The sequence below is a fragment of the Aethalodelphis obliquidens genome, unplaced genomic scaffold (genome assembly GCF_003676395.1).
Source record: "Aethalodelphis obliquidens isolate GAN/ISIS:26980383/991018 unplaced genomic scaffold, ASM367639v1 scaffold3, whole genome shotgun sequence".
Taxonomy (NCBI): Eukaryota; Metazoa; Chordata; class Mammalia; order Artiodactyla; family Delphinidae; genus Aethalodelphis; species Aethalodelphis obliquidens.
Window position 1 is genome coordinate 26,738,762 of NW_020837947.1, and position 16,462 is coordinate 26,755,223.

General features: G+C 38.9%; 1 protein-coding gene across 5 annotated transcripts in view; it reads left to right on the forward strand.

The window, feature by feature from the left end:
* MAP7 (microtubule associated protein 7) overlaps positions 1-16,462 on the forward strand; it is a 167,794-nt gene that overhangs the window by 134,911 nt on the left and 16,421 nt on the right. For 2 of the 5 annotated variants that reach the window (XM_027085567.1, XM_027085529.1), the window contains exons 6-8: positions 296-406; positions 5,842-5,955; positions 10,750-10,877. In XM_027085567.1, the coding sequence (XP_026941368.1) occupies positions 296-406; positions 5,842-5,955; positions 10,750-10,877 (353 nt within the window). The remainder of the gene's footprint in view (positions 1-295; positions 407-5,841; positions 5,956-10,749; positions 10,878-16,462) is intronic. The other 3 variants (XM_027085537.1, XM_027085548.1, XM_027085558.1) reach the window with 3 other exon arrangements.

The window sequence follows — 16,462 nt, forward strand, 5'->3', positions numbered from 1 at the left end:
CTTTCCTTTGGTCTTCCTACATTTGTTGTATTATAACAATATGCTTGAATTTCCCTAGCTGACTAACTGGTGAGCTGAATAGTTATTTTATATTTTTATTTTCCTATAAGAAAAATGAGTATTATTTCTAGCCTTTAAGTTACCTTTAAAATGTCCACTTAGAAAACTGTGCTATAGTAAAGATCTAGTCATAGAGCTGAAAGCATCCAATCCTAGTTTTTCCTTCCATCAGTGAACTAGGAAATTGCAATCCTGCATGCTGGCTGTCAATTAGCATTATCTCCATTTGTTTTAGATCCAGACAGGAGGTCAGTTTCCACCATGAATCTTTCGAAACATGTTGATCCCGTCATTAGCAAGCGGCTCTCCTCTTCATCTGCAACTTTACTAAATTCTCCAGATAGAGGTACAGTCAAAAGGAAAACAAAAAAAGTGTTCTGTTATTTCCTTAATGCTTTTTTTTTTCTGGATGTTTACAGATAAAAGTAAGCATCTGAAGTTGCTTTCCCTACGTTTCTTAAATAGGAAGAAAAAAACTTCAGAGTAAAAAAGCAATAAACGTCTGAGCAGCATTTTCCTTGCGACAAGAACGGTTCTCATTTTAGAACTTGGCTGAATGATTGCATTTAGCAGTGATGAAAGCGGTGCTTCTCTCAAGTTTTTAGTACATGCGTTTACAGCTCCAGAAATCACCCACTTATCCACCAACATGCAAATAATCTTTGTTATGAACATTTATTTCACTTCAATCAGATTGTCTTTGACTTTTCATCTGTACTTGGGGAATTCCAGGCTTTAACTTTCTAAAAGACCTTTTTAAATGATTCATGTTGATAGATTTCATTTTGCTAATTTATTTCTCCTTTAACCAAACCTTTCTTACTGCATTTCTTGTATGTGCGTGACTGGTTTTCTGGTGTCCATTCATTTAAAGGGATTTGGCCTAACTTCAAGAACATCATTATTTAAGCCTCCTAAAAATTTCAATATTCATAGTCCTCCAATTAACATTTTATTTGAATTTTGAGTTTTGTTCATCCCATGGATTTACAGTACATGAATGTTGAGTTACTTATGAAATGAAAGTTTTATTTTACATATTTACGTATCATAGAATGAAAAATCGAGCTTTTAAGATAAGCTACTTGTTTTACATAACTGAAATGATTTTAAATTAAAAAAACCAAAGAATTATTGTGCAATATAAAAACACATACTCTTTGAAAGTAACAAACTGTGGTGGCTTTGAGTGCTTTATTAAGAAACTGATTGGTTTTGAAGTGTTTATAGTCTTTAAAAAGAATGTAATGTGTGCATGTTCTATATGTGTGTATGTGTATTTGTATATTTTGTATTGTATAAAAGTTATGGTGTCATTGTTATGTACAATATAATGCGTTGATGTTATAATTAATCTCTTAAAGCAGTAAATGAATCAACTGCCTATTCTTGCCTTTTAACCTAAATCATTTTTTTTAACCTAGTTTGCCTAAATCGTTGATATTAGACATGTAGTCAAATTAATGGCCTTTTATATGTTAGAGAAAAGTATTATGAATTGAAGTTCCTTTCATAAGTAGCCTTTATTTTCAAACCAATTCTCTTAAAATAACGTAAAATATAGCATGCTGTTCTTAACAGTTGTGTATTCATCTTTTCTTTGGGATTGGTCACTTAGCACTTGAATTTTATATTTTTGTGAACGTGGGTCTAAGACAAACTGTAACTGGGACTCACGGCCGTTTTCAGTTAAACCTTGGCTTATTGCCTCCTACAATCCTGTAGCCGAAACTGGGACAAGGTTGGGGGTAGGCAGATGGGCAATAAACCGAACAGAGTACTGTCCACACTTCTGTGGATTGACAGTGCTGTGTCAACTAGAAATAAGATGTTTTGTAGACTCTGCATGACAATATCTGATTGAATATCCTTAAGTAATTGGATCTTAGAACTGGGAAAAATTTGTTGGTTGGCTCATCTACTTCAGTTGGGATAATGGAGTCCCTAAGAGGTGAAGGGCCTGACTTCAAATCCTACAAGTTAATCGCTGGAGAAGAGGGACTAGAACAGAGATCACCAGCTCCCAACCCGTGTTGCTGCTGTGCTGCATTTGTAGTTCTCTCCTTCATGGATGTCCTTCCTTACATCAATCCTGACTCCATGCACTCTTCCTTTGGGTGAGGTTAAGGGCCAGGGGTAGTTCAATAAGCGGTTCATAGCTGGGGCCAGGAAATTGCCCCTTGAATCATGGTGCAGGCCTATAAAACCCAGTGCTAAGCTGGACCAAAAGGATAAGGGGGAGAGCACTGAATTTACGGGTTCCATGTCTCCTCCCCCCTTATCAAAAGAACTGTGAACCAGTTCTGGTCTAACTGACGAGGTCAGCCTGGAAGAAAGATCCGCTTCATCCAGGGGCTCCCGTGTGGTCCAGGAAGCGATTTTTTTTTTTTTAAGTTAGGCAGAACCCTAGCACAGTGAGAGGGCTGTGTCTTTTAATGAGAATAGAAATCTTCTGCATTTGAACTTCTCTAATTTAGAGATTTAAGTAATTTAGTTAGTATAATTTCTGCTATCTATTTTTTAAATTCGATTATGCTTTATTATCAAAGTAGAGAGCATTCTTATCAAATGATTAGAGGCTTTTACAGCCTGATCATAGAGAGTGTACACCATTACTAGATTGTCTGAGCTTTCTCAGCCCTACAGCACAGGCCTTAAAGCTGATATTAAACTGAAGCTCTGATACTATTAAAGTTGACATTCAGCTGGAACGCTCTGCTGGTTATTCAAAATGCTGGAATATTTCCATACCAGTTGGTAAATATCCACTTCCCCGAGCTGTGCTTCCCCAGGCCCTACAGAGTGTTATCTACTAGCTCTACTAGGAAAGCTCTACTGGTGCCTTGCCCCACCAGGTTTTAAATATTTTGATCATCACACCTGAATATAGTGTCACATAAACTGATAAAATGCCCGAGTTAAAGGAAACCCCTGATTACCAAAGATTTCTGTAATCGCTGCAACAGAGAGAATATTGCCCCTGGAAATTTTTGCATTAAAAATGTGTATTGCATATTATCTTAAGCTTCCTGCTTAACCAGCTTTTTTCTCAAGGAAGGGCGTTTGAAAAAAGTAAGAAGGAAATTGGCTACTCTTTGCTGAAAATTAGTTCATACATTTTTTTCCCCAGAATCTAGATTAGAGGACATGGTGGAGGACCTAAAGCTGAATCCTGCCCCCGTGTTCTGTTTGACCGGAGCAGGGGTTTTTGGTTCCTGTTTTAGGTCTAATTAATTGCCATCATATTTAAAAATGTAAGATTTCATATGACATTTAGGTCAGGATGTGGCAACACTTGCCTGATTTCTGCATGGCACCCGTCATCTGGGACTGAATAGTGACTTCCTGCTTGTGAAGGAACAGGGCAGCACAGATATCTCTAATGTTTGATTGTGTCCTTGGACCAGATGGTCTTTTATGGGAATTGTCAATATCTCATTTTAAGTGCTTAAGTAGGATCAATACTATAGTTGTTTCATGAGAATTAATACCTTTCCTTCGGGAGCTTATCATCTCACGATTAGGCCTCTCTAGGTTAAAAAAAAAAACAATAAAGTAACTCTCCTGTACTAACCTTTACTAAAAAGTTATGGAAGAGATCTGTTTCTCTCTTGTTCAGAGCATAGTTATGAATGTGATAGAAGTGCAAACGTTTCTCCTCGCAAAATCTTTCATTCACAGTTTCGAAGCTATAAAACAAATCCCTTTGGATTTGCTTTAAACACCAGTCAAAGAGAGTGTTTAATGATCTTCATTTGAGGCAGATTCTTTGGTTGATGCCTTAAAGACCAACAGAAATAAAGTAATTGAGCTTCTCAATCAAGGGGAAAAAAAGACACGGCTTTTCATTGATAAACCATCTCTACAGTTCTAAGCCAGTTATCCTCCAGAGTTTATCTAAGAAAAGGAAACATTCACCTCTTCTTCCCTTCATCATCTACTGAAAATACAATTCTAGTGAAGATTTTAATTTAATCCTAATCACTTTTCCCACTGATTTAATTCTCTGAATGTATTCTAATTTTAGGTTAGACTATATTCTGCTGTTGTTACACATACACACACACACTGCCATACTACAGTTTATAATAGCACTTATCCTACTGTGCATTCTACTAACTGTGTAACTATTACAATAGTTTTTATAACAGATCTTTTTATTTGTCAGCAGATTGATTTTAACCATGAAGACTCCCAATAAACAGAAATTCTAATAAAGAATTCACTAGTTCTTAAATTCACCAGCACCTTGATCAAAATAGCTACTCTTTTGAAATAAAGTCCAATAATTAACGTACTTATTGGAGGTTGGTACTTCCTTTCAAATAGGAGCGGATATTTTCTACAACAGCCTTTAACATCGGATGGCTTCTATTAACTAAAACTAATTTCCTAGAATTCAGAAGTCATTTCTTTAAAATATAACATATATAAAAATTTATTATAAGGACAGTTGCTCCAGAGACCAGAGGACTTGCACCTGCTGTTTATGGTGCAGAACAGAAGTGGCCTTGTCAGGTTTAGACAGTTTGAAAGACTTTTATAAGCGACTTGGAAGTGTATTCTAAAACAGAGATACAGTCCTCCCTCAGTATCCACAGAGGGTTGGTTCCAGGAGCTGCCGCAGATACCCAAGTCCTCAGATGCTGAAGTTCCATAGTGAGCCCTCCGCATCTGCCGGTTCTGCATCCATGGACACCGAGGGCCAACTGTATATTTACTGGGAAATATAAAATGTGGAAAAATCCATGTATAAGTGGACGTGCGCAGTTCAAACCTGTATTGTTCAAGGGTCAAGTGTATATGATCACTTTATTTTAGTGATATTTGTAGGATTTTGCAAGCTTTTTTCCTGATATCTTTGGAAAGTAGCTTCTATATTTTCATGGACCATCGCTGGAAGCTAACAGTATAAGCAAAGTAATTAATTTATAATTAGCATGCATTTCCTAACGGTGGTCTTGCGAAGCCCCAGTACAATTTGGGACTCCACTTCATTGCATCATTTTAAATTGATTTTCTTGACTCTTCACACACCCACTAGTAATTTCTGACATTATGATTATATTGAATTTTGGCTTTTCTATCGTAATTTTATCTTCAGCTTTACCCTTATCCTCCATCAGAATTTTTATGCTTTTGCCAAACCAGGGACCTGAAAGAACTTGCTTGCTAAATGGGAAAGTCAAAAGAAAAACTTACATAGAACGTTGCATGAGTCCTCTTTCACTTTATTATATCTGATTTCCTCCAGTTGCCCAAGTAGCAATTCATGGAGATGTAGCAAAATTTAATGGAGACCTTTTCTCTATCCACATATTTCCAGTCTTGCATGACGCTTCGACTTTGTTGAAGTTGACATTCAGGGTACTTAGGACACCTTTTGGCTGAGGTGTGTGCTGTCTGCTCACCGCCCATCCTGATGAGGCAGATGGGTTCAACAGACTCAGAGATACATGCCAAACCTGCTGGAAATGGTTCTTCTGTATTGTTACCTGTTGGATCCATAGGAGGGTGGTTAGCAAAATCTGTGTCCATAAAACTAATACAGAACCTGCCACAAACTTAACCTCTTGAAGAGAGGCACCTTATGGAATAGCTGCTCCTTTGAGCAGAGTCCCTCCTGCCCTGACTCTCCACCAGCTTCCTCCCCGGACAGCCTGGTCTCTGTCGAGGTCTCTCGCGAAGGCCCGGCGTGTGGGAGCGATAGGGGTGATGCCTTGCACCCCCTCGCCCCTGGAAAGAATGCTTCTAACATCTCACTTATGTGGTGACGTTTAGCTCGCCGCCTGCAGCTCAGCCCATGGGAGAGCAGCGTGGTTAACAGATTGCTGACGCCCACACATTCGTTCCTGGCCAGAAGTAAAAGCACAGCTGCCTTGTCTGGAGATACAGGTAAAACTGTCAAGGTGCAACTTTCTCCGTGAGGTAAAGTCCTCCTTTAGAAGCGTCTCTAAGCCACCCATTTTCATCTAATCCCATCTCAATTTTTCCCATCGCGTGCTTCTCCTCCTCCTGGTGGAATGGCGTTGGAAATGTGTCTGTTGGTGTTGGTTTCATGCCCCTGGTATCGTTTCCTCTGAGCATCCGTCTTAGCATCTTATCTGGACACCAGATGCCGGGCAGGTAAAGGATGCCCCTCCCTGTGATCAGATGGCTTCAGAGGCTTCTGTCTGTTCATAGTGTTACCAGAAAATCCTATCCCTTACCCACCTTTCTTTCTGCCCCTGCATCTGAGCAGATGATCAAAGGTAGAAATAATTTAATATCTAATACTAATTTGTGGGCCTGGGGATAAACTCAAAGCACAAGCCGATTTAAGCATAGCGTTTCATAATGTAGCTGTGGACTAGTCACTTATCCTCCCTGGGCTAGTCTTTTATCTGTAATTGAGGAATAGTACCCTTTCAAAACTCTATAAAGAGCTGTGGAGAAGGCTAATTACAGTGTTCTTATTTGTTACATACTTTGAAAATATGTAAAATGTGCCAAGTACTAGTTATTATAATTAGTTATAACTCCTCTACTTTTTTGAAATATAAAACACCCCTGAATGAGCCAATTAGTTTAATGAGAAGCTAGTATAGAGTCTGCATCTAGCTGGAAAGAAAGATACCTATTAGGCTTTTGGCAGTGTCCCTCTCATGGTGAGTCGATTTTGACTTTCCCAAATATCTTTGGGCACAATTGGTGTATCTATGTAACCAGCCCTCATGTTTGGCACATGAGAAATTGCATAGCCTCTTCATAAAGCTCCCTTTGAAAAGGCTTTGCCTCCGCAAGCCACTTCATGTTCACTAGCCCTCTTTTTAAATAATAATTCTTGGTTGTTTTATGATATCTTTCATCTGTGGTGTCCAATGAGCTAGTATCAACCCTCATTCTCATAGTACCCCTGGGCGGCAGTCAAGAAAGCAAGTGCAGGCATTCCCACCACCTGCCTGTGGAAAACAAGAGATTGACAATAAGTGAGTTATACCAGAGGCGCTTAGAAAATTGGTGGACTAGGTCTTAAACGTGCTTCTATCCTCGGCACCCTCGTGATGCTCTCTGTACCATTGTGCGTTCAACTAGCTGGACCACAGTGATCTGTGTTTTCTATAAAGTAACTCTCCTGTCAGCTGTCACATTGCATCTGAGAATTTTCTGAAGGAAAAAACTACAGTTTATTTCAAGATACTTTATTTTTATGTCCATTTTGTCATACTTTCATATAAGTCATGAAAGCTGTTCTTTATGTCCAGCTAATTGAAAAACCTTTAAAACTGCTTTTCAGTCCTAATTCATCGGATCTAAATAGTTTATGGTTCTCATGCTTCTGAACCTCCACATTGTATGTTGTTTCATACTAAAGGACTGCCTCACAGCTAAAAAATTGTCTTTCTTTGCTATTTCTGTCATCACTAACTTTTGTCAATTCTTTCACTCTTCCTCTAGTCTCTTCCAACACCATTTCCTCATTTTCCACCCATTCGACTTGCCCAGCTTCCCACCTTCCTTGGCACTCAACCAAGGTGCTTTTTAATCTGCTAACTGGCTCTTCTTTACTTTGCAACTTTTCCATTCTCCTCTTCACAAATTGATACATTTTTGTAATGTATTTTAGTGTGAAGCAATGCATACATAGCCTTTACTTGAGTTGCCTGTTTTATTAATACATTCCTTAGATCATTGTTACCTATTATTGCATTGATAACAGCTTATATTTAATGAACCAAAACTGTTGTGTTTAGAAATTTCCATTTGAAATTATTCATGTAAACGTCTCTTACACTTATCTCCTCAAAAACATTTTTCCCATCACTTTTATTTTTCCATCTGGTCTCCTTGATTATTTTTTCTTGTCTTCCCATTTTAGTGTCGTCCCTTGAGTTCACCTCATATCCAGTTGCCATTGGCGAGAGGGTGACCTACATCCAGAGCCAGGGTTACAGTAGCAAATCAAAACAGCCATCCTTACTCCTAGGGTGTTTGGTGATTGCAAATTCCCAGAACAAGTAATAAGAGCAGTTGAAAATTGGAAATCAGAGTCTCATATGTTTCATTGTGACCACTGCTTTGGGTTGATTTTTTTCTTGCCCATTTTTAAAAATACATTCATGATACATGAATGAGTTAACACATGTTAACTCATTTAACTGTTAAATGAGTTAACACATGTAAAATGTTTCGAATAGTACCTGCACATAGTAGGCACTCAATAAATGTTGTTATTATTCTACTATGTAATTATTCTCTCTGCTGCACTCCAACCACTTGAACTGCATTATCTTTTCTCTGCAGCCATTATTTCACATAGAAAATCCTGAATACGTTAAATTAATGCACGCTCGCTACCAATAGTAGAAAGAAATACAGATATTGTGGAAGGATTTCTCAAAGACATTTCCATAAAAGAAATGTTTAATAAAACTACTTTGGGTTATGGAGGGCACTCTAGGAGGGAAAAGAAAACAATCTCATATTGCTCTTCCTATTTCTTCAGAAGGGCAAGATTATTAGAATAATTGATTTAAAGGTTTCAGGGTTTTCAGTAGTTGCTGTTAAGAACAGCGATGAATTCCATGAAATGTAGTATCCTTAGAATTAGCCAGACGATGTTTCTTGAAGAATTAAATTTGAGGATTTTTGTATGGACTACATTAGGTAGGTTTAAGGATATTTTTTTCCCTTTCCTTCGCATTGACTCAGCACTATAATAAAGAATGAACCAGAGGCATGATGAGATTGGTTATGTCCACGGTGGTCTCAGGAAATGCTCCAAGGAAGTGCTCCACAGATACCCCTGAAATTATTACTTTCCACTAGAGGGAAAAGAAATCATATTTCTGTGCTTCATTCCTTTTTCAGTGTCAGACGCATGGCCTCAGAGCAGGGCTGTCATCTAGGGTTTCTTGATCCTTGAGCAGTTAATGGCCTCTGGCTGTGCCCTGGGCTGTGTGTGCCTCTCTTGGTCATTAATCCCACAGAAGTGCCTTGTGCCAGGATGTTCTTCTTTAAAGGCATTTGATTGGCTTGGAAGAGGTTTGCATTAATGAGCTCTTTCTTTGTCTGGGAAGGGCAACTGCTTTGTTGTGGCACTTGAGAAAAGGTTGTTTTCCAACAGTTTTCCCTGTGATCACGATAAGCCAAATGAGGAGAGGGTCTCCTTCTTCACAACACAAAGGAAACTTCCTTCACGATTAAGGTCTGAGGCAAAGCTTTATGTCAGTTTGGAAGTAAGACATATACCTTTTAAGGAGAACTGAGGGAATGCAAGGTGTTTCAGCTTATCCAAGAAACAAGGGTTCTGTTTTCAGATGATGGGAGAAGAGAGTGCAGTTTCTAGTCGATTCACCACCTTGACCATGCAGTGATAACCAGAAGATACTGCAAGGCATTTAATGAAAGAGAACACAGGAATACAGATGCAATCTGATGGACTTTCTGTCTGTAGACTAAACCAAAAAAGCACTTAAATATTTTTAACTATAATTCTGAAATTGAGATTACCTTGAATTTGTCCTGTTAACTTTTGAGTTTTTAATTTATTAATACTGTTATATTCAGTTGACCTAACAGTCTCTTTAAAGGGTTGCTACTACAATGGCTAGGGTCGGGTAAAGTCATTTTATAACATGGTCCGAATACATAGCATTCCCCTCAGTAGTCATGTTTAATTGTCTTATTTTTTGCTGGAAAACAAGATTTCCGGATGAGATCTGAAAATGAACCTTGGGACATTAGTACCCACATGTTTGATACCTACGCAGTGTTCTGTGAATTTCTTTAAACCCACTGTTACTCAGAATCACTTGATTAATGATAATGTTCCTTTGAAGGTGAATGGTCAGAAGCTACGTGGTTTTCAAAAAAATATTTCTATCTTGAGTAAAACTGCAACAGCTGTTCGCGATTCAACTTTATTTTTGGCAATTCTAACATATTTATGTTCCCTTCACCGTTTTAAATGATGACATCCCATTTCCCCATACGTTCTGCTGCTTGTTATGAACCATGAAATGCCTTGGCTTTTGGGGAAAACCCAGAAGCGTGCATTTGATTTGCCTTTAAGTAGATAAAACACTTACGGAATTTTTTTTCCTGGAAATTATTAGTTATTCTTGTAACAAGTCTTAATACCTGATAAGACTTGGTCATTTAACATCTTAAAATTTCAGTTGCTTTTTTTCCCCAGTGGTTGTTGAATTTTACTCCCAAAATAGTTGCAGTATATCTTGCTTGCCTGCTTGCTTACTTGCTGTCTTTCCACCGTTTGTTCCATCTTAAAGCTATTAGGAAAAATCTAATTATAAACAATCCTTATCTTAAAATTATCTGTCACTAATGTCGCATTTTACCAGAACCATCTGTTTATGGGACTATAAGACCATTGCTCTCTGTAATTATTGGCTTACATCTATATCTTTAATAAGTATTTAAATAGCCAAATAGTTTCTATATTCCAGATTTTTCATTTGGACATGCGCTCCTTTTGGACACACTGTAAATTAATAGGACCTTGAGGAGAGTTGAGTATGATGGTCTGGACACCTTTAGGTAATAACATCTTCTCCCTACTTTTCTCTCTATCTCCGCTTTGCTACTTTTCCTGATCCTGCTTTTGGCTTTCCTTCAACTGCTCCTCTGGCACTCTTGCGTGTAAAACAATCACCTGCACCCTAGTTACCCCCATGTGTCCTCGTTCAGCATCTTGCAGCCCCATCAACATCATGCCCTACAAAGCCGCACACTCTAGAAATCCGATGGAGCGACCAAAATTCTTTGTAACGCCACCGGAGGGCTCCGCGCGAAGGAGGACTGTTCACGGCGCAGCGGTGAGTAGCTGTTGGGAGCAGCCTGGCGAGTCTGCACTGTTTCTGTGCGTAGTGGACACCGCCTCGAGGTGCAGTGAGGATGTAAGCCAGGCGATGGTGACATCCGCCCTCCCATCCGTCCCACCAGTCTTGAATCTGGCTGGCTGAGCGGTGCTGTCCCCACACTTCCTCCCCACTTGGCGATTCTGCTCCCCCCTGAAAATCTGAATTTGAAGATGAAAATTGTTCTTTGTTCAAGCATGTCTAAGTGGCTGAACTGCCATATGGGTGCCTCCACACGAATAAGTGCAATGCCAACATACTTTATTTTTGAAAGTAAGAAAACCTTTGAAGGGGAAGTGGGCCTGGACTGCTGCCTTTGCATTTTATTCCAACCCTGTCCAGAAGCTGGCTGAACTCTAAATGTGGTTCACTAAAAAGCAAGATAAGGAATTTTTGTCTGTTTAGCTAATCCGTGTCAAGGCCCAGGTCTTAAAATATAGTGACAAAGAATAGAAAACACTAGTTATTCACTAAGTAATTCTTGAAAGGCTGTTGGGCTGTGTTACAGACTCACGTTTTGCAAGTGAAGAATATAATTTGTACCTGTTGTTTCTGACAAGGTGGCTGAACTAACATTAATTTTCACGATGCTATAACTGCAATGAGGTCACTTGTATGTCTCCAAGAATCTTTCTTCTTCTTTGTTTTATTTAAACTGTGTGTTATTTGGTAGCCGCTGAAATGTATAGACATTGCTCTGTGGTCTTCGGACGTTGTACTTTAGTCTTAAAGGACTTCCCAGTCCACCAGAAGATCTCATTGCCCCTCTCTCATGGCAATAGCATGACCCATGAGAGGCTGGAACAATTTTTTTCAATCCTAGCTTCTCGGAGCAATTCAGATTTATAAAGCTGATGAACACCTGAAAGGATTTTGCTTAGACCTTTGAGGATAATTCAAGGGTTGTGACAGCTTGGTGGCTTTGCCTACAGGCAGTTTTCTTTCAAGCGCTTCAGGCTTTCAGGAGTCAAGGTTTAATTCATGATTGAATCAGACCTCCAGCCCTTCAAGCCAGAAGTGAAACTACCTTTGATGTCTGGGAAGTCTTCCATCATTAGCACTTTGGTGCCTCAGAGATCCTAACTGTGGACAAGTAGCAATAGTTAAGCAGAACAGTTTTGGCCCCAAATGTTGGATACTTATTGGGTAGAGAAAAGCGTGTACCAAAGAAAAAGATACCTTGTTACGGATAAAAACAAAAATGAACACTCCAGGAGGGAAGGGTGAGAGCTGATCCTTGGCCAACAGATTAAATGAGAGGGATTTGTCATCATACGATCCAAAACCTATATTTTCTCACCGGTTTTGTTTTTGTCTTTTTAGTGCCTTCTTTCTGATTTGATCTATTGGCTGCCTTTTCACTTCTTTGCAATTAAATATTTAGGCAAATACCTACTGCCAGAAAACGACTCACAAATCATTTATACTCCAGAGCTGCACTGTGGAATTCAGCTGAGCACTTGAAAATGTGGCAAATGAGACTGACGGATCAAATTTGAAATTTAATTTTCTTTTAAGCAATTTTTAATTGTGACAAGAAACATACAACAAAATATACCATCTTAACTGTTTTTAAATGTGCAGTTCAGTAGTATTAAGTGTATTCACATTGTCTTGCAACCAATCTCTAGAACTTTTTAAATCTTGCAAAACTGAAACTATACCCACTAAACAACAACCTTCCATCCTCCTCCCCCAGCTCCTGGCAACCACCATTTTACTTTCTGTTCCTATGAATTTGACTACATTAGATACCTCATACAAATGAAATCATACAGTATTTGTCTTTTTTTTTTTTTTTTTTTTTTTTGCAGTACGCAGGGCTCTCACTGTTGTGGCCTCTCCCGTTGCGGAGCACAGGCTCCGGACGCGCAGGCTCAGAGGCCATGGCTCACGGGCCCAGCCGCTCCGCGGCATGTGGGATCTTCCTGGACCGGGGCACGAACCCATTTCCCCTGCATCGGCAGGCAGACTCTCAACCACTGCGCCACCAGGGAAGCCCAGTATTTGTCTTTTTGTGACTGGCTTATTTCACTTAGCATAATGTCCTTAAGGTCTGTCCTTCCACGTTGTAGCATGTGACAGGATTTCTGTTCTTTTTAAGGCTAGTAACACTCCGTTGTGTGTGTGTCTATACATATATATTTCTGTATGTGTATATATACACACACCTGTATACATGTATAGATGCACCACATTTTGTTAATCTGTTCATCTGTCGATGGACATTTGAGTTGCTTCTTCCTTTTGGCTATTGTGAATAGCACTGCTACAAACATGGGTGTGCAGATATCTCTTCAAGATCCTGCCTTCAGTTCTTTTGGATATATACCCAATTGTTGGATCTTATGGTAATTTTATTTTTAATTTTTTGAATAACTGCTATACTGTTTTCCAAAGTGACAATACCATTTTACTTACATTCCAACCAACAGGGTACAAGGTCTTCCAGTGTTTTCACATCCTCACCAATACTTGTTTTTTCGTTTTGTTTTTTTTGTTTGTTTTTTAAATAGTAGCCTGATAGGCGTGAGATAATACCTCATTATGGTTTTGATTTGCATTTCTCTAATCATCAATGATGTTGAGCATCTTATAAGTTTGTTGGCCATTTGTATATCATCTTTGGAGAAATATCAAGTCCTTTGCCCGTTTTTTTAATCTTATTTTTAATTTTTGTTGTTGGAGTTATTTATACATTATGGATATTAATCCCTTATCAGATATATGATTTGCAAATATTTTCTCTCATTCTGTAGGTCGCCTTCTTACTCTGTTGATTATATCCTTTGATGCATAGGAGTTTTTAAGTTTGAAGTCCCATTTGTTTATTTTTGCTTTCATTGCGTGTGCTTTTGGTGTCATATCCAAGAAATTATTACCAAATCCAGTATCATGATGCTTCCCATTTTCTTCTGGGAATTTTATAATTTGAAGTCTTACATTTAGGTCTTCAAACATTTTGAGTTCATTTTTGTATATGGTGTAAGGTAAGGGTCCAACTACATTCTTTTGCATGTGGATATCCAGTTTCCCAGCACCATTTGTTGAAAAGACTATCTTTTCCCCATTGAATGGTGTTGGCACTCTTGTCAAGGATCCTTTGACCATATACACAAGGGTTTATTACTGGATGCTGTACTCTGTTTCATTGGTCTATATGTCTGTCTTTATGCCAGTACCATACTGTTTTGATTACCATAGATTTGTAATATGTTCTGAAATCAGGGATTGTGAGACCTCCAACTTTGTTCTTCTTTTTCAAGATTGTTTATTCAGGGTCCCTTGAGGTTCCATATGAGTTTAGGATGGAGTTTTCTATTTCTGCAAAAAATGATGTTGGCTTTTGATAGGGATTGCATTGATTCTGTAGATTGTTTGGGATAGTATTGACATCTTAGCAATAACAAGTCTTCCATTCTGTGAACTTTAGATGTCTTCCCATTTATTGGTGTCTTCTTTAATCTCTTTCAGCAATGCCTTCTAGTTTTCTCTGTAGAAGTCTCCCACCTCCTTGGTTAAGTTTATTCCTAAGTATTTTATTCTTTTTTTGATGCTGTTGTAAATGGGATTGTTTTCTTAATTTCCTTTTCAATTTTATTAAATTTTAATTAATTTAGATCTAAATTCAACTGCCTGCTATTGAGTACTTGAAATATGTTTTGTGAGACTAAACTTAACATTTAATTTTAATTAATTTAGGTCTAAATTCAAATAGCCAAATGTGGCTAGTGGCTACCATTTTGGACAGTGTAGGTGCAGAACATTTCTATCATCACTGTTCTCTTGTACAGTGCTGCCTTTGAATATCTGTTTATATTGTCTCTCTTGTGGGTTATTTGTATTCTAAACCTAACTTTAGTTGTAAAACTAAAGTCTTTGTCCTGCTGGTAAGTTGCCTAGACCACTGACATGGGTTTGCTGTGTGTGTTCCACCTTAGCCTTGTGGAACGTGTTAACAGGAAAGATTATTGTACAGACCATTGGCTGTTAACTCAGATCAGGATGAGAATCAGGAACATCTTTACATGTGTGGAACTCAAATAGGTGATTGGGTCCAAGACCAGTGGAAAGATATTTAAAAGAACTAAGAGGGTAAAAGCATCTATCTACCTGCCTGGGAGGGTGTTATGTCAAATACTGAGCATTTTTCCAAACTGCTTCTCCCTGTTCCCCCTACTCCCTAAAGGTGATTAAAGGGAGGTCAGTTTTAAGAGAGAAAGAATTGGTTCAGTGGCACTTTAACAAAAAGAAGACTCTGAGGATTATACACTTTAATGTAGATTTATTCCCAGATGCCTGTCTTATCAAGGCGTAGATGATGACATTAGTCCCCAAATCCTCCACACGACAAATTACCTTTCCTGACTTATTTTCCCATTCAGGTCTCTCCTTGATCTGACTTTAGCCAAATTAAAATGTTTTGAGAAAAAGAAAGAAAAGCAACTCAAGGGCTTAACCCCAACCTCCCTCGGGAAGAGGCCTGTACCTTCCACTCTGGGGACTTGATCTGCCAGAGGCATAATTGCCATCCTGTACACCTATCAAGAGGGTTCCATATGGTGGCTGCTGCTTCTGCTACCCAAGCACTGCAGCTGTTCTCCAATAACCTGCCTCCTGCCTTCTACTACCAGAGACGGGGACAAAGGGTGGTCATGCAGCTGCAAGTGATATAGAGGTGGCACCCTGTGAAGCTCTCTCCTGCCTCATCCTTCATTTGTTTTATTTAGAAATTCTGGGGAGACATTGAGTATTATTTGACACTGAGATGTTTTTCCCCCACCTATAGCCCAGTCCATCAACTAGGATGCTACTAAGAAAAATAGAAGCAATTAGAAGAGATGCTGAAGGGAACAAAAGGGGAGGGAAGAAAGAAGGGGCGTGATGTTTGAGCCAGGCAGAAAAGGAAAGAAAAGAAGGTACATGCCAGCTTATTGGCCCTGAGGCTAGGTGTTGTTCTGCCCCTTCCCTAGCACCCTCAGTCTGCTTTCCTGCAAGGATCCCACAGAGTGAAGGACTGACAGGCATCCACACAGGTCCCTCCAGCCAGCATCTGTTCCCATCCCAGAACACTGTTGGCCGTGTTTCAGATACTTGGAATGAGTACTTTCTCCCTTGCCCTGTGCCTTGTCTTTTTGTTTGTTTCTGTTTGTGTTTTGGTTTGGGGGGTTTTATTGTTTGTTTGTTTGTTTGTTTATTTTTGTCTTCGTTGACTTGAGACTATCAGAACACTTCTGGGTTTCCTTTTGCCCATTTCTACCTAGGAAAGGTGTCACCTCTCTGGCTGAACTCCTAGTATACAGTCGTAGGAGGGCTGATGTTTTGGCCCAACCTCAGAGATTTCCATTTCATCCCTAATGAGGAAGACTAAAAATAGCTGAAATTCCTCACCTTGAACCTGACTTTTCCTTCAAGGGCAAGAGGACACGAAGTGAGGAAGGACTTGTTTGTATAACATCCGTATAAAGAGAAAAATGAATTAATGTCTGACATAGCAGACATGTAAATTAAAAAAATAAATAAACTGAGCTATAGTGTGTTCC